The following is a 22964-nucleotide window of genomic DNA, read 5'->3' as shown; positions in this document are numbered from 1 at the left end:
GTCATACAGATGTGTCAGAGGGCAGAGGCAGAAGGGAAGGGGGTTAGAGGAAGAGAGAGAGACTAAGGGAAGGGTATGTGAAGTGAAGGAGATTTTTTTTGTGAAAAGGACATACTAAGTTTTTACTTTATATATGTGGCAACAGAAGAAAGCAGGAAAAATGAAGGAGGAATATAGGAACTGAGGGATGGAGAGGAATGAGAGAAGGTGATTAGCATTTTAAAGGATTATTGGCTCCTCAGTCATGAGGCTATGCAACGTGTGCTTTCATATACATGCACACACACACACACACACACACACACACACACACGCACACACACACAATCTTTCTTTTTTTTTTAAGAAAAATAAATTAAAATGTAGCCTCTCACTGTGACACAATTTTCAGCTTCATCATCAAAGCGCCACATCCTGTCACGCATGAATCTTCTCTGAGATAGGAGAATAGCAGATTATTTGGTTCTATTGCCCATTTAACCTGACTTCTACTAACTAACAAAAGATAACACAGGGTACCTTCCCCCATGGCCTGTTTAAACATGAACACAAACACATGAACATGCGCTTGTAAATATACTACCTTATCTTAGGTGTGTGTTTGCATTCGTGAGTGTGTGTGACTGTGACTGTGAAGGTTGGTGTGTGGAGATGGAGGATGGAGACTTGTGGGGGCTGTAATAAAGGAAACATACAGTGTGCTCTAAGGTCTTTCTTTCAATGGCTGAGATTTAATGAGTGTGCCAAGAAGCATCACTACACTAGAGACATCTTGTGGTGCAGGAGTGTAAAAGCATTACATCAAATTGTGAAGTGAAACAGCTCAAGGTTTGTCTTATAATATCAAATGACTGAAGATTTAATGTTGAAACAATATCATTCTTCTGTTTTTGCCATTATGGATTACTCTTATATTCAAAAACTTTCCTTTTTGATTAGTAATTTTATTTAGTATGTGTAGTTTACCCCATGCTCAAACTTAAGAAAAGAAAGTATGTCAGCATCATTAGCTAATACTTTATTAATAGCCCACCAACATAAAATAATGTGCGTTTTAACCTATTTAGAACATGCATCTTTCAAATACAAACTTTAAATGAAATGTTAAAGCTCATAAAACAAAAATGATATACACCACTTTTGTCACATAGCCTACAGCTTATTATCAGTTTATTAGAGACAGACCCTCTTAAAAAGGCATGACTCAAAAGGTTAAACATACTACAAACACAAGCAACAAACATGCGCATGGGCTCCATGCACTTCCATGATCAGGTGTTGCTGATTTCATCTCACATTGTGACTAGTATGGCCGTGAATCGTGACTGGTTAGTGTCTGTGCTGGGCTGAATGAGGTAAGCTACAGGAAAAATGAATGAGTGGAACAAATACACGTCGTGTGCCTACGTCATCCAATCCCCCCCCCCCCCACCCGGCGGAAGGATATTTTCACCGAGAAGTGTAGTTCCGGGATGTGGAACTATTTCTCAGGATGGAAAGGGAAAACATTGAAGGGGCGTAAGGATACGACGGAGCTACACGTCGCTAGCAGGTGCACAGCGCAAGGAAATCACAAATACGGGTGGAACGATGGTATAGCATATGGTGGTTTCCCGTTTCAAGTGACGGAAGACACGTCTGCCACAAATCATAACCCTGTGCTTTCGCTAGAATAATGTCACGGTAAGTCATGCGAGCAGGCCATTGTACACCGTTGTATGTAAGTGTTAGCTAAAAGCTAGAGGTAGCATGTAAGGCTAACAGCTGACAACTCAGAGTGAATATCTTACATTGATCTCTGAGACGGATGTTACGAGTTGTATAAATTCGTCGACATAGCTTATCATTATGCTGCACATTATATGTATTAATAATTGTATAAAATGTAGATGCATTTGGGCAAATGTTAAAAGTAGGTATTGCTCATTGTGCAGTCTGTGGACAGCATCTGACGTCAGCAGGGGTTTGACGAAACGTTAATTTAGCTGCTATTGAACATTATGCTTCCCACAGGATCACAGTGACATGACGTGTACACACTTAAATACAAGCCAGCAGAATACTCTTATAGCACCCCAAGTGATATTTAGTTTCATCACGTGTGGGTCTAATGGGCAACCGTGCATTTCGTCAGCGTTTCAATGTACTATCTGGGACCACTGACTGGTTCAACAGTGACGACAGCAAAGCAGATGAATGCTGCAGTTTGCATAAAAAAAGATACCATTATGTATTACATTACACCCCAACATGTACTGCTGTGCTGTGTCCTCTCCCCATTACCACCAAATCCAGCTGAGTCACTTGTTGCTGTATGTAATCTTATGTCTTAGACAGCTCAGCTTTAAACCAGAATGATCAAGAGCTGTAAGTTGTTTCAAAGCTCCTTTCCCCTGCAGACTGGTGTTTCCATCTCTCAACTCCCCAGAAAATGGAGGATTTGAAGGGGCTTTCCCAGTATCTTCTTATTTCCCTGCTTGCTCTTGAGGAAGTGACATTCCTGCTCACTACACTGGCACACGTCTCTGTGTGCAGCTGAGGCTGTGAATGGATAGATGTGACACGTGGCTGTGTGTGTGTTAAAGAGAGAGAGATGGGAATAGACAGTCTGCCAAAGAGAACTGGGGACTGTCTGTCATTATTCAGCCAAAGCTAACTTGACGGGGCACGAGGCAGTCATTCTCTGACAGTATGTGGGCGTGTTTTTAATGAGAGGGGAACATGACTCACAGTTGTTGTGGTTACTGTGAGGAACAACTGGAGGAGGTGTTTGGGAAGGAGGAGGGAGGTGTCAGTTGGGCAACACAAACTCAATTATCAATTATTGAATAATAAGAATGTATTCATACAAAAGGAAGGTTTTTCTGTGGACACACGCACACTTTACACACACGCACACTTTATACACACTTTTTGTCTGTACAGGGTCTATGGGACTGAGGGCGTTGAGAGCTTGAGAGCAGGATGTTACTCTTTGCTTTTCTTGCTGCAGGGTGTTAACCAGTGTGTGCAAACATAGGTGAACACAGCCGCACCTCAACAATGGAAAAGATCTTCTCGTTGTTCAGAGTAAGATGGAAAGACTCACTGTGATCCCTTATACATGGTTATGATAATATTATCAGATATTGCGATTTAATGAAACTGGTAGCAGGAACTGAAATGAATGGAGCTAAGTTTGCTAGTAGGTTTTATATGTATGTATATATGTATGTATACTGTATATAGGCATTTAAATTGCAAAGGCCTTGATAGTGTATTTTTTCATATGTGTATGTATCAGGAAACACTTTGATAGTATATTGAATAATTTATTGTTCTTGATTAGAGCTGATACACTTTTGAGGCCAATGCCTCTATTGGAGTTTGGTATTTTGAAAAAGCATCATCGTTCTGTAATTATAAAAAAAACTTGTGACATAAGATGTACTGTGGTAATTGATTTTACAACTGAACAATATTAGTACAAATTTGGAATTGTAAATGATATAAGATACTGTATAATGTACAAGATGAATAGCACAAAAACGTTAATGTGCTGAAGTTTATTTTCCTATATCTGCCAGAATATTCTTAATGTGACATGTCTGTGATAGCAGATATTTGTTGGCCCTATTCTCAACATAATATTGAGTTATTTAAAATGGTCAGATTTACTGTAATTCTTTGTAGTAAGGAACATATTTTAGTTTGACTCTGGAAAAAATGCCCATTACAACTTCACAGATCACAGTTCAGAACAATAGCCTAAAACCCCAAAATACTCAGCTTACTACAGTATCACATGAGACAAAAAAGCAGCACATCCTCATATTTGAGGAAGTGTTTGGCAGTTGTGTTTTAAAAATGGCTTAAACTAATTGAAATTCATTGATGAATCTCAAATCATTTCAGGTCTAACTTGGTGCCTCTCTGCAGTTAGCTTGTCAGTGCGTGCAACAGTTTGCAGGAGCAGTTCTGTCATGTTGGTTTTCTTGGCAGGTGATTAAACTGTTAGTGTTCTTGTAAGGGAGTAGCTCCCAAATCCCAAGTCTCCCCTGAGCTTCACACAGACCTAGCCTGAAAGTACTTGGCCATCCTCCAAACCCCAAATTGATTTCTCATCTCTCTTAAGTCCTAAATCCCTCTTCAGATGCCGCAAGCCTGCTGCTGGAATGAATCATTTTGGCAGAGTGTTTGCATGCTAGTGAGCCTCTTTTTGCAGGTTATGGCTGTTATACTGTTGTGTCTGCCTGTGTATGTTTGCGTGTGTGGATTATCAGCTTACATTCCAAATACTGTCCCCTCTCACTGTGAATTTTCCTTTACAAAGTGCCCCCTCATCTGTTTCACATGTGTTTTCATAGTAATGCCTTGGTGTTTGAGATTGATGAGATTGGGAGGAACTGAGAGATTTTGTGGGAATCTGCTGAGATGTTATTTCCATGTCACCTGTAGAAATGTTTCATTGGCTCTGATATTTGTGACTATTAAATAAGAGATTTGTAATTATTCTGTGTGCTCAAAATTCGACTTGGGCAGCAACATGTTTGTTTGTTGTGGGTTTTTTGGATCTGCTTTCTTTGGTTCTAGCTTCCAGATTTGATACATGTTGATACACCACATGTTGTTCTGTAGTCATCCAAGTGTGTAGAGTATCCTGTAAGCCAATAGGCTGAGTAGGAGAAAAAACTGGATTCAATTTACTATTAGGTTGAAAAGCTCTGTGGGTGTCATGCCAACTGAAGCAGACTGACAGAACGGAGTATAAACATGTTGGTGTATTTCATTTTAGAGTCATTTATTTTTCAAGTTTTGGCTGACTGACATGAGACAAGTTAAATTTATTATATTATGAGGTATAACTATTAGCTAAACGTTTGAGGGCTCTGGTTGGCTGTACAGTAGCTAAACATTTCTTGCCACAGTGAGAAGAGATGATGGTATTTGCCTAAACACTGGTGTTGAAGATTAGGTTTTAAAGATTAGACCACCTCATTGTGTAGTTCACTACTGTTCTAATGAATTACATGGTATTTTCTTAACTGAGTCATCAGAATTGTTAAGAGACATTTTGCCATTGGGTGTTGTCTTACATTAAAACTACTTTTAAAAGGAGCTGTGATAGAATAAATGAAAGCTATGAGATGGAAGTTGTGTGTGTGCATTACTCACCCTGCAAATATAAATAACTAACTTTGATTATCTAATTATGAACCAGCCAATAGGACAATGTGCATCTATTGTCTGGTGGCCACCTACAGTATACAGCCTACATAGATTTAATGCACAAGAATAGTTGCTGTCAGGGTCTCTGTGTTTTAAAATCATATACAGGAGTTTGACAAAAGGGAGAATTTCTAAAAAAAAAAAAAAATTATTGCAGGTGTGATGTGTATGTGCTTCCCAATGAAAAAATAAGATGAAAAGCTATGTGTATACTCTTTCTTATGAATTTCTAGTTAAGAGTCCTTAATCTCACAGCCTATTTATTTTTACACAGTGAAAGTCCTGGGGCAAAATTAGAGTATGAACAGACACACATACACACACACACACAAAGTTAGGAGGGTAATCAGCCTCGGGTAAGAAAAGCAGTCATATGGCCATGGGAAGAGACACAGGAATGTCCCTTTTTCTGTCTCTCTCAGTATCTCTTCCTCTCTCCCTTACTGTAAGTGTGTAATACCTCTGAGTCTCTCCCTTCACTTATGAAAAAGTGAACATTGCTTTGTTGCAGGATTGATTGGATTTAAGACTGGACTCTGTTTCTCCACTGTTAAGGTACTTGTATCGTGTGTATTTTTTAACAACAGCAATGGTTTTAAGGGTTGGACAGGCAGGTTTAGAGAAGCTTCACTGTAATAGCTTTATTTACTCAGAGTTACGTTGGCTCATCTGGCAGTCGTACACAAACACACGGAGCACCCTCACCTGGGGCTCTTGGGGTTTTACTCAAGAGAGAGACTTCACTTGTTGGAATGAGCCAGGAATTAAACTATTTCTCTTCCTCTGCTTGTCCTCCCTACAGAGCACGTACTATCTGCTGACCTCTTTTCTCCAGAGTGACTGCGGTCTCTGCACATAGAAGCCATTCACTCTACTACCAACAAAATGTCAGGTTTGTATGAATTTGGTTTTCAACGAAAGCATAAAAGCTCTTAATTTGAAGAGAGGGCTCTGTAAATTTGTTTTTGCTTATCAGCAAGACTTACTCATGTCCACAGATGCACACTGACCTTGGAGTGCAGAAATAACACGAATAGTTAATATTTGATTCATTGTATTAAATGTTATCACAGGCACAAATGCATTACTTTTACTTTAATATGTCATTTTTGGTTTTAACTAGCTTTGTTGCTTAAAAAATGTTTTTATTATATGTATCGTATTTTCTGTTTCAGTAAGAGTTTTGCTAACACATGAATCTGTCTCTGTTTTAGGTACCTACACACCAGCCCCCGGTGGGCCGTTTTCTGCTCTCACCCCAAGCATGTGGCCCCAGGACATCTTGGCCAAGTACCATCAAGTGAGGATGTGACTTCATATGTTGTTTATGTGCAAACCTTAATTAGGTATTTCTTTTGTTTTGATGACAATAAACAGAGAAAGAATGTGGAGCGTGACTATTTTGGACCAAGAAGTGATTCACACATTAAATATGTGGACTCTAGATAACAGAAACAGCTGAAAATAAAATGACGAGCAGGGACCCATCTGCATAGCACAAGAGAATGTAAAGACAAACAAAAACGCCTCAGGAGTTTTGTCATGTGACAGCTGTGATATCTGGTTATTTGCACTAACTGGCATTAAAGAAGCTTAGAAAAACTTCAGCAGGGTCTTTCACAGTCACTTCTACTAGATGCAGACTAATCGAATTCATGCTATTTGCTTATCTCTACAGAAAGATTCCTCAGAACAGCCTGAACTCCAGTATGACGAATTTGGCTTCAGAATGGACACTGAAGGTATTGTGTTCACTCACATGTACACACACTTTTTCCACATTAATACAATTTCTGAATCCCAGTCAAGAAACATAAATGGAAATGTTAATATCTGGGTACCGTGGCAGCATTATGTACACAAATTGAGTGTGTGTGATCTCAGAGTTCTGACTGAAGCTAACTTGGTTTCTCTTTTATGTTTTTTTTAATCTGCCCATCCAATATTTTGTCCTACAGCAGTATATTCTCTGATTTCAGCTTAATGTTGAAATATTAAATGCAACTTAATACATACACATAATAACTGAGAACAGTGCATTTGGCTTAACCACTTGTTTCTTACCCAGACACTTTCAGTCACCTACTGACTTTCTGTTCTTGTATGTGTTGTTTTTTTTTTTCCTGTTTCCTCTCCTATCTCTATCATGGTTGGTTACACTACAGCTCTACTTGTTATCATTTTCCAGTATTTCCAGTCTCTTCAAATCCAAAGGTCATATGGTGCTTAGCTGTGTTAACAATAGATTTACAAAGAAGACCTACTCCACGCATTCCAAATCATGATGTATTTCTTTTCTCACTCAGATGGTGTGGAGCCCAGATCCTGGCTGGGCAGTGAAGGCTCACCCCAGCGTGAAGACCCCCAACAGCGATTGCGCTGGCAAGCCCACCTGGAGTTTACCCACAACCACACGGTGGGCGACCTGACCTGGGAGCTCATTGATCCTGTCCTACCACGCTCTGAGCGTCTGCGTTCCTTGGTGCTGGGGGGCATACCTCACAGCATGAGACCACAGGTAAGCAGACTTGCGCAGCAGTGGTTGAACTGTTTGTGACACTTGAGTAGAAATGTTTCACAGTAGGCCACTAATACTGCCCTTTTTAATGTAGAAAAATAAATGAATAAATAAAAATTAAATGTATTGTCACTAGAGAGCTATAGCTGCCTTGGAGTGCATTAGCTGTAGTGCTTTAAAGATGTTGTGTCTGCTAGCTTTGGATGCGTCTCTCTGGAGCACTGCAGAAGAAGAGGACCTCTGAGATCTCTTACAGAGAAATCATTAAGAACAGCTCCAATGACGACTCCTCCACAGCAAAACAGGTAAAATCCCTACCTACATGTACGTCGACAACAAACACACCCCCATTGTGGTTATCCTACCCATCACTGAAGCAAAGTACGTTCATTCACAACTGTCCCCACCTTTCATAATGGTTTTTGTAATTATGTAATTGTTTGTTTCTTGTTAACTTCTGTCCCTCAGATAGAGAAGGATCTGTTACGGACCATGCCAACCAATGCGTGTTTCAGTAGTCTGACCAGTGTTGGAGTGCCAAGGCTGAGACGGGTACTAAGAGGCCTAGCCTGGCTATACCCAGACATTGGGTACTGTCAGGGTACCGGCATGGTGAGAACACCTACTGTGCAAACAGAACCTAATGTCATCACAAAAAACTATGTTTTCTTTTATTTACTTATTGTCTCTCCATCTTTTCGCTGCCTCTCTCCCACACCTGTGTCTTGTACCCAGGTGGTTTCTTGTCTGCTGCTTTTTCTTGAGGAGGAGGATGTGCTATGGATGATGTGTGCCCTGATCGAAGACCTCCTTCCTCCATCCTACTTCTCCTCCACTCTCCTGGGCGTCCAAACGGACCAGAGGGTTCTCCGCCAGCTCATTGTTCAGTACCTGCCAGCCCTCGACCGCCTTCTGCAGGAGCACGACATAGGTAAAGATGGTATTAAGGAAAAATGATGAAAGTGTGGAGCACATTCAGTGAATGTTAGATTACCCACTACCTTTCAGTTTTGCATTAATTAAAAAAAAGCTAATTTGGGTCGACAATGCTAAACTAGGACTGACTAATTGTTTTGTAGACCGAGACTATAGCACACAGTATGTAACCCCCTCCTCCTTACACTTCCTAGAGCTGTCGCTGATCACACTCCATTGGTTCCTGACATCATTTGCCAGTGTGGTGGACATCCGTCTGCTCCTTAGGATCTGGGATCTCCTCTTCTACCAAGGCTCATTGGTGCTCTTCCAGGTCACACTGGGCATGCTCAAGATCAAGGTATTTGCACCACACCGCCTATTTTTACAGTCTTAACTCCCTGATGCATTTTTTTGTGCTGAGATGCTACAGAGTTATTTTATCCTTTCAGTCATTCAGTAACTTCTTTGATTTTCTTGAATGGACAATAATGATGATAGTCTCTATTTGTCCAAATGTCACAGTACAGCAGTTAATACCAAGACAGTTTTTACACTACTATAGCTAGAAACCATCCCACACCAACTATTCAGCAGCTGTTCCTGTTATTGGCAAAAACTGTATGTGTTGAGTATTAATCCTTGTGAAATTTACTCCCCGACCACAGGAGGAGGAGCTTGTATCATCAGAGAACTCTGCTTCCATTTTCAATACTCTGTCTGACTTGCCAAGCCAGCTGAGAGATGGGCCTGCAGTACTTGGGGAAGCTATGAGGCTAGCAGGGACACTGTCCCAGGAGACTCTGGAAGCCCACCGGCACAAGCACCTAGCCTATATCCTAAATGAACAGGCACAGCTCAACAATGGAAACAATACAACACTCAACACAAATCTCAACAAGGTCAGTCATAGTCTTTGTTAAATTGTGCTGAAATGTCAATTATTTTGTCAGAGACTGAACAAGTACTGTCAAACTTTTGTTCTAGCTGTGCTGAAAAAATAGTCAAATCATTTATTTTGTGTTTGTGTCTGAGCAGGTTGTGAGGAGACAGTCCCTGCGCAGGAAGTCCACACTGAGCTCCCTGCTGTTTGGGGAGGATGAGGCAGAGGCCTTAAAGTCCAAGAACATTAAGCAGACAGAGCTGGTGGCTGCACTGCGAGAGGCCATAGCCCGCACTGCAGAGCACTTCCACTGTTTAGACCCACGTCACTCCAGTACTGTGAGTTAACACGCTGCAGCATGAGAACAGTGTGCTTTATGTCCTATTGTGGACTGTGAATCAACCAAAACAAGAAGAGCATTAAGAGAGGCTGTACCTTCATTTTCTGACATGTCAGGCTAAATGGTTTAGTCCAATTATTGAATCATCATTTTTAGAAATTTTTTTTATTTAAATTTTGACCTGAGTTCTCCCACCTTATCTCTCTAGGACTTGACTCCTGACTACTCCATGGAGAGCCACCAGCGAGATCATGAAAACTTCCTTGTTGTGTCCCGCAATCGGCGGAGACGAGCAAAAGCTTTGCTGGACTTTGAGCGTCACGACGACGACGAACTGGGCTTCAGAAAGAATGACATCATCACTGTGAGTCAGGACTAACACACAGAGACTCACACAGATGAAACACTACTCGTTTTCAGTCACCTACACCATACGTAACACCTTACCTCCAATTCTTATCCCTTTGTATTCTTACCTCTCTCCCTCAGATCATCTCACAGAAGGATGAACACTGTTGGGTAGGAGAACTTAATGGCCTCAGAGGTTTGTGCATTTCCCTTGTGTATCAACACCCACTATTTCCATCTGGATATTTTCCTGTACTGTCTCGCAGCTCATTTGACATAAATTTTCTGTGGCTCTTTGTAACAGGCTGGTTTCCAGCAAAGTTTGTGGAGATCCTAGATGAAAGAAGCAAAGAGGTAAGCAAGCAGTTAATTTTCAGCTTAATAAGACAAAGTGTTTCTATACTTGCTATGCCCAGCAGATATTTCTTGTGTTCAGTCCATGTGATATTTGTCGGTTATTATCTTTGTTTATTTATATTGCCCTTCCAGTAGCCTGAATATCAATTCATAATCTCTCTGAAACATTGACTGTGTTCTCTTCTGTCCCCAGTACTCATTAGCAGGTGATGACTCTGTGACAGAGGCAGTGACAGACCTGGCCAGAGGCACACTGTGTCCTGCCCTTAAGGCCATCTTTCAGCATGGTCTCAAGAAACCGTCTATATTGGGAGGGCCCTGTCACCCTTGGTTATTCATAGAGGAGGTAGGAGAGCTTCTTTTTTAATTCCACGCGAAACAGTATTGCACACTGTTGTTATATGAGGTTCAATTTTATCATTCTGTTTTTCTCTCAGGCGGCCAGTAGAGAGGTAGAGAGGGACTTCAACTCTGTCTACTCGAGACTGGTGCTATGTAAAACCTACAGGTAGAACACAGACACTCACTGTGTCATTAATTGTATCAAAATCTCTATGAATCCGAACATTTGATAAAAGTGTGGGGGGATTGTAATCTGTCAAAACAGAAACACATTTAAAAAAAATAATTTTTTGAAGACGTTGATCCAAGCATGATCAAGGATGCACTTTTATTTGCAACAGAATGGGAGACAAATAAAATTAGATACTTTCTTTTAAGAACGTAAATGGGAAACTGCTTGCAGCAGTCCAGCATTATAAAGTAACAATTTTTTGTCTTTGGCATTTACCAGGTTAGATGAAGATGGAAAAGTACTAACGCCAGAGGAGCTGCTATACAGAGTAAGTAATCAATATGTGTAAAGAAAAACTACAAGTTACTTTTACCTAGCTGAATTTAATGTGAGTATTAAAGTCAAATATTTTTAATTAACCAATTTTATTTTATGAACATGAAAAAATTATCCCAGTATCCATTATCACAGTAAGTATGTTTTTAAAGTGCTATCTGCTTAGTGAGGCCTAGCCATGACTGTAAACACAGCCTGTAAAAGTGGAAGTTGGTAGGAAGTGCATGAGCGCCCTCTGTCGGATCTTGCAGGCGGTGCAGTCAGTCAACATGAGCCACGACTCGGCACATGCTCAGATGGACGTCAAGTTCAGGTCTCTTGTCTGCGTCGGCCTCAAGTGAGTTTTCCAGACACACACACACACAGAGCTGAAATCATCACTGTCATTCTTTACATGGTATCAGATAATACAGGCCTAACATAGAGTAACATGCACACGCACACTTGGGCTGTCTGGTTCATAACACGTGTCTGTTCCCTCCAGTGAGCAGGTGCTGCACTTATGGCTGGAGGTGTTGTGTTCCAGCATGGCTGCTGTAGAGAAATGGTATCATCCCTGGTCATTCCTTCGCAGTCCTGGATGGGTACAGATCAAGTGTGAGCTCAGGTAAGAAACATATAACTATCAAGCTGCAGTCTCTTTTGATTCTAGCTGTCTCAGATTTGGAGAACAAAATCTCAGCAAGATCATTCAAAGCAGTTGAATGTGGAAACTTTAACAAGTCCACTGTTGTTGTCTCCTCAGGGTTCTATCAAAGTTTGCCTTCAGCCTCTCCCAAGATTGTGAGCTACCTGAAAAGAAAGAGGTGAGCAAAGCAGATAGTAACAGCATCTTCATATAGAGCAGTACTAAGCACATCTCACCGTTAAAGGACAAGTTATTATTATTCAGGGAAGAAAAACTTGATGACTTTATGCTGTTTCAGAAATCTGCTATTCTGAAAGCAGAAGTTGTGGATGTGCTGGTTCAGCATCACCTCTTTAGTTGGGATCTCTAGGTAACATGACATGTATGAGACTTGTATGTAGATGCTATAGCATAGTTGGTAGTTACACTAGTTTATTAACCTGCTGATTCGAGATACCTTATCAAATAAATCATCTCCTCTCTTCTCGTAATGAGTAAGTGTTATTTAAGTGATTGTAACTTAAATTCACCTAAGTGATACAGTAGATGCACTAGTGTCAATAGTCATTGTAGAGCAAAAAACATAAGTGCATTCTGTGTTGAATATTCAACTCACCTCTGGCCAGACTCCAGTCAATGATGTCAGCAAGGCTTTTGCATTAGCTGTCAGAGACAAAATGCTTCCTTTAAAATTGCTGATTGCTGTTTGGTTAAGAGGTCCAATATACTGTAATGGAGTTGCCCTCTGTGGTGTCATGTTTATTTTGTCTTCAGCTAAAAACTTATTGCATCTCTCTTTTCCAGGAGAAGGAGCAGAGACCATTGAAAGAGGGAGTGCAGGACATGTTGGTGAAACATCACCTCTTCAGCTGGGACATTGATGGCTAGACAGACGGCAAAGAAACAGCCGAATCCTACCCCCGTCCTGTGCGTCTGTGTATATTTGATGTCTTCTCACTTGTTTCTTACAGACTGTCAAACATAAATTAGACACCATTGTCTGCTACAGTAAGTGGCTACTTCACAGACCCTATCTGTCACATCACCCCTCAGCATTAAACAATGGTGACAACCTAATAATGATGACTCTGAAACTCTCAGGTCACCATGAAGGTCAACTGGTTTGTATGTGCTGAAATGTGTGCATTAAGGTGCATACTTTATTTTTATTCAGACCCAGTATAGGAGATTTCACCTAATATTTAAAATGATATAAAGTTATAAAAGTCAAACACTCCTGTCGTACAGAATAGTCTGTACTCACTGGACTGGAACACTCAAGTATTTCTTAAGTACTGACTACACAGCCTTTTATAGCTGATTTGTGCAGGAGACATTCAGTCCATGCTCTTTGACTGGTTGTATGTCGAAGTTAAATGCAGCACCAGCTGATCACGAACGCTGGGCCTTTTACCTCGGTCTTAAATTCCACATTACCCTGTAAATTCCCCCAAAATTAAGACCAAAACCAAACATTCCTAAACATGGAGCTGTACAGTTACAAACTATTTTTGAGAGGAATACTACTTACCTCAATATCATGACTTCCCCAAAATATTTCATGAAATACTAATGTTGCACACGCCAAGTAAAGCCTTTTCAAATTGTGATACAAGACTATGGGTATGTGTGCTACCTTAACAGTGGTAGTGTGCAGTCTGCACTTGTATTGCACAATGTAAATGAAGGAGATAAATACTTTTTGTGTTACAATCTACACTAAATAAATGTTACATATATATATAAATATGTATATCATCTATAATTTGTAATGTTTTTGTGTAAAAAGTAAACACGTCTGTTTGTAACTAAACGTAACCTTGCAAGCTAAAGCAACTCAGCATACGACTTTATCATTTTTTTTTTTCAGTTTCCAAACTGACCTCAGCTCAGACTTAAAACTGCACATGCATCAGAAAACAGGGTGGGCCCCCTGTTACTCATTCTAACTGTGGACCAGTCCTGATAATGTTGGACTGTAAGTGAGGACTTTAGAGGGTTGACATATCAACAAAACTGAATTAATTTTGATTATTTTGCAATGCACAGGAAACTAAAGTTTATGTTCACTTGTTACATTTCAGCTTGTCAGATTTTGGATACTTACTGCATACAGTAGCAACAAATGTGTAGTATTGGTTGTTATTCTTGGCAAGTTAATCAGATCTTGCAGATGTAAAGCTTGAAACTGTTGTGTAATTTCAGTGAAGATTTTTTTTTTTTACTACTATCATTTTCTGTATCTTTCCCATGTGCAGTAAGCACAATCAATTTAGTTGATTTACATGATTGTAGCTACTGTAGCCTGTGTAAATCACAATATACTGATCAGTAACTGAAATACAGAGGAATATTCTGCTCCCTGGTGTCTGCTCAGAGAAACTCCAGCCATCAGTTCCCACTCTCCTGCTGTAACATGTAGACCTGATGAGGCAGACAAGGCACTCCTAGCCTTATTGTACATAACATGAATTACAGTATGTTTGAGGAGAAAAACACGACATTGGAAACCCATCCCTTCTCCTGTCGAATTGAAGTTAAATTATTTTTACACAACATTAATATTTTTAATGGAGACTGAGGAAATTTGAGATGATGTACACATAGAAAAAGAAGCACTGTTGAAAAGTTCAGTAAAAGCCTGTTTATTAATGGTCAGTTTTTTTAGCGGCAAAGTGTGTTTAAAATGTCACAACATGTTAACAGCAACAGGCCTTAACGCATGGGGTACTAGAGTTACAAGTAGCACTGCAAGTACTGCATGAGCAGCTGTTGGAGTGACAAGATTATGTGCTGTATTTGTTTGTACTAACACTATTGGTATAAGGTGTGTACATGGACGACTGACAGTGGAAGCATGATAAGATACTACTGAATCTAAGAGCGCGGATGAGAGTAGGTGGAAAGATAAAAGACCATCCAAAAGTCGACGTTCTGCATGTATGCCAAATAAATAACTGACAATTATAAAAATGTTAACAGCTTATATTTTCCATATATCTAGAATTTGAAATCACTATGTGCCCTCTGCTACATTCATTTGTGATTTGCATACATATTGTACAATGGCATCTTTCCAATTGGAGCACGACTAACAGCTAATTTACATATGCAGTATAAATAGTACATGAACTGTTTTTCATTGCAAATACACAGGGAATGCATGGGGGAGTTTTACTTATAGCTGCTCATATTGGTACTGGACCCTTGTTTGGGATTTAGCCTCCCTCCCCACCACTGACACTGAGCCAGAGGACTGAACTGTAGACTTCCTGGACACACATTAAATATAGATAAAATTAAATAAATCATCCTGAGGCTAACCTCAGAAACCACACTGCTTTCTATTACCCAAACCCTTCAAAATAGTAAAGGCAGCTGACATTAAAATGCACTAAGGGTGTACGCCTTTTTGTTTGAGACATACCCCTTTGTGTTCCCTTTAAAAAAATTAAAAAAAAAAAAAAACAACAGGACCTGGTGTAAAAAAGGCAAGTAGTAATAAGACTGAGGAGAGTGTCTCTCTCCAAACATCTGTATCCTTTATGGTTTGTGAAATGAAGACACTTAGTGGAGTGATCGCAGACAGGGAGGGAGGTTCGCAAGGGACAAGAGGGAAGTTCAGCAGCCTCCTCCTATCCCTGATGAGGAGGGAGCTGCTGTGGAGTTGGTGGTGCTGTTCTGGCCTTTTCCTTTGTGCCTCTGGCCACCCCTTCTCCTCCCACCTCCTCCAGACTTTGGCTACAAAAGAGAGAACAAAAACATTTGAAGAGCCCAAACTCGCATGTAGACTAGAAGTTTTTAACTAATACTTAAAGCAGTAACTGTCAGGCTATGAACTCCACCATCTCGCTTTGTAAAACACAATCTCCACTATTCAGGTTCTTCACTGCTCTCATTCATTTTGAATTAACCTGTTTTTACCTTGTTCTCTTTGTTGCCCTCCTTTATCTGAGGGTCTTCATCTCCCTCTCCCTTAGGAAGCCAGCCACGCAAGCAAAGGAGAGGGAGAGGGTATAAAGGAGCAATATGGCATTACAAAATTAGAGATTGGGATGAAGAGAGACCAAATCAAGCAGGGATGTAGTGGGCGGTGGATAAGAGAAAAAGAGGGGAAGGGAGGAGGACACAGAGGTGATTAGTTAGATAAGAAAACAATGATAGGGCAAGTAACACAGTAGGAGGAAGGACATCCATAGAGAAACATTGGAAGAGTAGTAGCATAAACAGCACCTCACACAGTATTTTTACAGTATAATATCTGCAATGTTTTTATTTGTGACTCACTGGTTGTGTTGTGTTTGGTCCTGCTGATGGTGCTATCGTTGCTACATCATCACCAGCTGCCGTGGTGCCATCCTCTTTTCGGAGTGGTGCTTTTTTTGTGGACTGCATTTTGATTTGCGGAGGTTTGGAATTTGATGGCAAATTATTGGTGGATTGCAACAGCTGCAAAAAGTTTGAGCCAATATGTAAGACTTAATATAAAATGACATCTTTGAATATAATGTGCCACTTCATGTTAACCATTTCCCAGTGTAAACTTCTTTCATCTCCCACAAGGCTTTTGCTACCTTAGTGATGGTTCCCACAGCCTTGGTGCGTCCCTCTCGGAACACCAGCCTCTGGTCACAGTGCAGGTACTCGGGGGTCTTGATGAAGCGGAAGTGGACTGAAGCCTTGTCCCCCGTTCGTAAGCAGTCTCTATTCATGGACAAGATGGTGGCCGTCTGCCTTATGCTGCCGCAGTGGACTGAGTGGTGGATCAGAGACAACAGGAAAAGTGAGTTTATGCATATAGAGGAGGCAACAATGAGTCACTAAAATATGCACATGTTCTTATGAAGTGTTTCTGTGAGAGCACCATTTCTGAGTGATGAGACATTTAACAGCTCTGCATTTTCATCAGTGTACAACTCGTGAAGAAATTATTATTTAGTGCAAATTTTAGGAACATCTGATCATTTAAACCAAGCAGTACTTTGGTAATATTAAATGTTAATGGAGAAAATGGCCACAAATTTTGAATGGCAACTCGAGTGTCCTGTCATTACCATAAAGCTGTAGTAGAACCACACAGAGTATGCACATGCAACACATGCCTTTCTGCATCATTGTTACCCACCCATGGCCTGGTATCTGGGGGATATCGTAGTGGGATGGTGCAGTACCAGGATCTCAGCCTCAAACTCCCAAGTTGCCTGTGGGCTCAACCTTGGAGACACCATCACCATGCCTTTCCTGATGGACGAACGCTTGATCTGTAAAAAAAAGAAAGAAAAAAGAAAAAGCCACGTGATAAGACCATGCTGTCGATACAAAACCTGCAAAACGACGCAATAGCTGAGTGTGACCAGCCTAACATGATATACCTGTGTATCCCACTAGCACTACCATGGGAGATTCCCCTCCTACCTTTTTGAGAGCAAATGAGGCGGTCTGGCCACCTCTGACCTCCTTCACAGGCATTCTCTTGCGGTGGATTGATTTGACGGCAATAGGGATGAAACTGCCCAGGGGGTCCGGCCCCAGCAGCATGGTATCATTGAGCCGTATGAGTCCACGTAAAGTAGTTCCTGATACTACTGTTCCCACTCCCTGAGAGATAAACAAGATAAACAACACACCCTGTGGCTTAGAAAGCATCTGGTAGACAAATCCTTGGCAATGATAATATCACACAGGAAAATGTATTTAGAGTTTATCAGCGGTCAGAGTACCGGTACAGAGTAGGTGTCGTCTATCTGAAACTCTGCAGGCTGGTCGTCACGGTAGGAGGTCCTGGAGGAGAGCAGGTTGAGAAACATCTTGAGCAGGTCCATATTCTCTCCGGTTACATTGGATATCTGGAAGATTGGACACATCCTGGGGGAACAGAAGAAAAACACACACACACACACACACACACACAGAGGTTACTAAGGTGTATTTTAATTCTCATTCTGAATCCAGCAGGGACACTTAATACCTCTCTGAACTGAAGTTTGAAGCTGTGACTATGACGTCGTCCTTGTTCTGTACCAGGACTGGGATCTTCCTACACCCCGGGGATTTCAGTAACCTCTGGAGCAGCTTTAGTGTCTCTGTTAGGAGGAAAGTAAAACCACAAGAATTACAGCACAAAGCCTGATAAGGTTTTGTTAGAGAATGCAGCCAAACTGCATATTGCCAATTACAAACAAAAGAGGGAACTCCAGGGGACTGACCTTGTAGGATGTTGGCTGGACACATGTCTATCTTGGTTACCACTACAAACACAGGCACGTTCAAAGCTAAGGCCAGGCCCAGGTGCTCTTTGGTCATCCCTACGATACCTGCATTACTGCCCACCTGGAGAGGGAGGGAGTGAGGGAATTTTATTTCTGTACTTTAATGAAAGGCCCAAGAAAATAACATTCTTTTCCTCCTGTTTTCTCACCATCAGCATGCAGAAGTCAGGCAGGTGTCCAGTCATCCCAAACACGGTGGTCTTGAGGTATTTCTCATGACCGGCCAGGTCTATGAAGGTAATGACCTTGGAGGACTTCTCACAGATTTTGGTCCAGTCGAGGCTTCCTCCATGACTATCTGGTTTGTTGACGACCTAAGGACAGACAAAGAGAGGTGAAATTGTGTTCACAGCATTCATACTGTCTCCACTTCTGTGTGCTACTTCAAAATAAGGTCAATTCTACGTCTATGTATATAGCACTATGTATTGAATGATATTTGTATGCTCATAGAGTTCAGGAGGCCATCAAGTAATAGAAAAAGGTTGTATCTATACCCAGTGCTGGTGAAAAGCCCCTATGCAAGAGCACATGAGCTCCAGTTTATAAAGCCTGCCAGCCTGCTCCAAGGATGGACAGTGTCCAATAATAACTAAAATGTTGTGACACCATCTTTGTTTCACCTTTGAAAGATTTTGTTACACTAAATACAAGCGTGACAGAAAAATGAAAGAGAGTGCTGCTATTGCATGCTACATACAGTAGGTGGTGCAGTACAATCACCAGTCTTTTACACCCTGGATCACTATGCAAACACTTGACTCTTCCTGGATATTCACACTTCCTCTGCTCCTTCACCTCTTGCAGTCTTGAAGCATGAATGAAGTGTTTGAGCAACTCACTGTACAGCACAAAAATCTATCATTTAAACCACTGTTTTCATTCCTTTACAATTAGGATTCTTTTAGAGTCAAACCAACATGTAGACCTCTCTGCTCTGCCACCTCCCTACCCCTCACCTGTCCCTCCTGGTCAAACCCCAGGATATCGTTGCCCACACTGCTGGTCCTGCCACTCTCCATCTCATGCTTGTGCCTGAAGAGCTTCTGGCGAGCAAAGCCCCTGCCATTGTCCAGCTCTCCATGCGTTAACACTCCCAGCAGAGTACTCTTACCAGCATCCACGTTACCCACCACTGCAACCCTGAGGGATACAGGAGCACCAAAATATCATTTTAACTGTACTAGGAAAGCATAACTTCTTCACATGAAAATGTAATCAGTGTTGTAAAAAGGTTGGCAATCCATCAACATAGACCACAACTAATATTTACTGTTTGCTTCTAACAACTTTATCTCTATTTTTTTTATTAACAACAGTGGGGTTTGTTAAAATTAATTACATGTATTTTTATCTGGACTTCCAGGACCAAGAAGGAAGACATGATGGTGGCACTGCTGAAAAACTGGAGGACAGACTTTAAGAGGAAGAGCACCTCAACCGGTAAATGAACTGGAGCAATAACCATAGCTGTGGTCTACTACTCGACTGTAACCATGAACCCTCTCTATCTTCATCTCTGGCCACTCACCTGACTTCCAGGAAGTCCAGCTCACCCACACGCCTGCGGATCAGAAAGTCGCGGACCAAGCCGGCGGTCTCATTGCGCTCTCGTAGTGGGATAAGATCAGCGTCCAGTTGCTCACACATAGAGCACACTGTGGCCACTGAGGCCTCCATATCTTTCTCATCCAGACCCCAGTCACCACCATCTACAACAGAGTAATGGAGGCAGAAAGAGGAGAGGACGTAAGTACATAATTTAACACAAGGGTCCTATGATTTGTTTTTATGTGACTGGGAAGGAAGTTTAATATTCTCAAAAAAAGGTCATAGAGATTATTTTGTTAAAATCATGTGCATTGTCAGTGTGCGTCTCACCTGAGCCCATTCCAACCACATAGATGGTCTCTCCGCATCCCTCTTCCATCCTGTCCCGTAGCTGACGTAGTAACGAGTCATACTGCTCTCCATTTGGGCTAACAAGTGCCAGCTGTTAGGTTCCCAGGGGGAGGGGAAGAGGAAAAAACAGAAAGAACATTAACCACTGATGCTGTTATGACTCTCTGGATCAATGAAAGACAATTCTTTATCTCTGGAGTCCAAAAGTTGGTGGCTATTTCATCAGGTGTGGTCCAGACAACAACTGAACTTTAGAGTGTGCATCACTCAGGACATTTTTGTTTCACTACAGAGTAAACCTACAGGTACTAGCAAGTTCGAAAAGCTGTTCTCCACACACAACCACAGCTGTCTCTCTTCCCATGAAAGCATCTCAAGGTTGCATGTGAACCCAACACTATAATCCCTGCTATAACAGGCCTGACAAGTTTGATTATTTCAACTAGTACCACAGAAAAAGTGTTTCAGGGCATTTACTAAGACTGATCTAGTAATACAAGTAAAATGAGACCAAAAGCATTTATCTCTCTACTGAATTCAGTATAACTGTGAAAGCATTTTACGGTGTGGTTTTGTTTTTTGTTTTTTGTTTTTTTTTTTTTTGTTTTGTTTTTTTAGAAATTAACCAAAAATGAAAAGTAGTTTTGGTACTTTTACCTTCAAATGGAACAAGTGTACCTTGGAATTGTTGGGGTTGTGGTTTAAGGTTTTTTTTTAAACAGCCAAGATTAGATTATGGTTACAATCATGACCAAAATATACTTTTTGTTTCACCATTAAGATAAACAGTACTCTCCCTGGAAAACCTGGTTACAATAATATTAGTGTATAACAGTATATGTGACAATGTGTGCATTTGGAAGTAAACTGATGGCACAATGGAAGCATATAATGATTTTTGTATCATTACATCATAAAGCATATAGTGTGGTGTCACATGAATATTATCTTGAGAAGTAAACCAAAGTATAGGTTTATTGATCAAGTTACTACTCTAGCTGAAACATAAACTCTTGAAACTGGAGCCAAAGGTGAACAAGGAACTACCTCCCTGATGCAACCCTGTGCAAGCTGTGCATGGGACATGTAAAACTATAGTAATGTCTCATCTGACCCTTGCAGACAGAGACCTGGGTTTACTACCAAGTGCTGTTACTGCTCACAGGTATTTGTGTCTCTAGTGGTTCAGCAGGTAAACCCCACCTCATTATGTTGTTGCCCTGTATTTCATCAGCTTGTGTGTTTTTGTACAGGGGTTAACTCACCATGTCAAGTCAGTGTTTTGGATAGTTGGACAACAGAGACGTTCGTGTAGCTCTGCCTTGCTTTTAGCAGTAACAGCATCATCAGAAATGGTTAGCTAGAGACATGCTGCGGTGGCATATGGTGCAATGAGCTCTGCCTGATGAAGGCAACTAATGTAAGCGTTAGGTTAGACTAGCGTTAGCCACAACTAGCTACTTTACTTAACGTCAGCAAAAGCAATCTCCTGAGTCCACAAAACCAGTCATGTATAATATTTGATACCAAGGTGCTCAGTAGTTACAATGTGGAACAGCATATGATGTTTAGTAATTACATAGTTACATGCAAGAAACACGTAATTCGTTTCATTCATTCATTCCCTGGAGTAGCTCGCTAACATTAGCTTCGCAGCGCTGCTATATTCAGGGCCTAGCTTTACCTTGCTAGTAAAGTCAACACCACGGTCCTCGGTCTCGCCATTGATCATGTCCCCGTCCTCGAAGCATTCGTCCCCGGCGTCGTCCCCGCATCCTCCCCGGTCCGGAGCAAATATACTCGCGGGGACTAAAGCATCAGCCAGCGGTACGGAGCCTGGGCTTATACCTGGCTCGTGCGCCGCTGCTATTGATGCCATTTCTATGCCAGCCTTGCAGTAATAAATTTCAAAGCTGTCCCTGTTATTGTGATGACGGTTGACAACCAAACACACACACACACACTAGCCAGTACACTGCAAGCTCCACGCGCTAACGTTAATTAGCTACTTTTCAGACTAGTTAACTCTGAATCAGACAGTATGACCTATAACGTTACAATAACGTGCTGCTTATTTATGTCCTGTCACTTTGCATCCAGGCCATTTAAAAATAAAATTTGCCACCGCCTCATTCATAATTATGAGGAAGGTGTGGATACGCATGTTTACCCGCCTCTTTTACTTTCAATTCACCAATAGTGTTTCAGTCAAAGTTAATATGAGAGCAGAGGACCAATGACAGCAAGGGGGTCGTTCATATGATTACAAGGTGGCCCCGTCCCTCACAGGGCAAGAGGCCTGCCAATGTTTATGGTGAAATCACCGTGTAACTGCTGTTGATGCTACTAAAAATAACGTAATGCTATAGTTATATAAGTTCAAATCACCTTTGAGCTAATGACGGTTTGATAATTAAAACAAAACAGAAACAAATTATGATTTTTATCTTTCCAGTCTAGGACCGTCTGGAGTCCAAAAATTGGGAAGTGGGTGATGTTCCTTGAGACCTGTACTGGTTGGGATCAGCTAGAAAGGTTATACAAACAGAATACAATTAATACTATTGTCAATGTTTATATTTTTCTTTTGGCTGTTATTCCCAATGCTGATTATAAGGAAAATGTTTTGAAAAGTCTACTCCTTAGTCCCCCACTGGGATTTGAGCAAAACTCTTCTGCCTGATATTTCTATACACATTCAGACCTGTTTATCTGAATACAGACATTTCATGAGTGAATTGTTTCT

General features: G+C 41.1%; 2 protein-coding genes across 4 annotated transcripts; one reads left to right on the top strand and one right to left on the bottom strand.

Annotated features, from left to right (window-relative positions):
- Positions 1-1486: 1486 nt before the first annotated feature.
- On the top strand, positions 1487-15020 carry sgsm3 (small G protein signaling modulator 3). 2 transcript variants are annotated; one of them, XM_018672246.2, is made up of 21 exons: positions 1487-1683; positions 6011-6100; positions 6423-6508; positions 6887-6950; positions 7515-7726; positions 7924-8031; positions 8195-8338; positions 8462-8657; positions 8857-9002; positions 9310-9543; positions 9680-9862; positions 10073-10228; positions 10354-10408; positions 10517-10566; positions 10763-10915; positions 11007-11077; positions 11363-11411; positions 11671-11756; positions 11904-12026; positions 12165-12225; positions 12852-15020. In XM_018672246.2, the coding sequence occupies exons 2-21, from the start codon at positions 6094-6096 to the stop codon at positions 12933-12935; spliced, it is 2268 nt and encodes a 755-aa protein (XP_018527762.1). In that variant the 5' UTR covers positions 1487-1683; positions 6011-6093; the 3' UTR covers positions 12936-15020. The 2 variants fall into 2 exon arrangements, with proteins under 2 accessions (XP_018527762.1, XP_050929765.1); XM_051073808.1 differs by lacking the exon at positions 1487-1683 and adding an exon at positions 3003-3069.
- On the bottom strand, positions 14677-22350 carry gtpbp1 (GTP binding protein 1). Of its 2 annotated transcripts, XM_018672276.2 has the most exons (14): positions 21903-22350; positions 20198-20309; positions 19848-20028; positions 19276-19459; positions 18466-18630; positions 18254-18377; positions 18016-18130; positions 17768-17912; positions 17463-17645; positions 17173-17308; positions 16622-16800; positions 16335-16496; positions 15972-16022; positions 14677-15788 (listed from the first exon to the last, which is right to left on the bottom strand). In XM_018672276.2, the coding sequence occupies exons 1-14, from the start codon at positions 22095-22097 to the stop codon at positions 15669-15671; spliced, it is 2052 nt and encodes a 683-aa protein (XP_018527792.1). In that variant the 5' UTR covers positions 22098-22350; the 3' UTR covers positions 14677-15668. The 2 variants fall into 2 exon arrangements, with proteins under 2 accessions (XP_018527792.1, XP_018527802.1); XM_018672286.2 differs by lacking the exon at positions 15972-16022 and having other exon boundaries at positions 21903-22342.
- Between the last annotated feature and the right edge of the window lie 614 nt (positions 22351-22964).

The sequence above is a fragment of the Lates calcarifer genome, linkage group LG11 (assembly GCF_001640805.2).
Source record: "Lates calcarifer isolate ASB-BC8 linkage group LG11, TLL_Latcal_v3, whole genome shotgun sequence".
Taxonomy (NCBI): Eukaryota; Metazoa; Chordata; class Actinopteri; family Centropomidae; genus Lates; species Lates calcarifer.
Note: the sequence above shows the minus strand (reverse complement) of the source record. Positions and strands in the feature narration are given on the sequence as shown.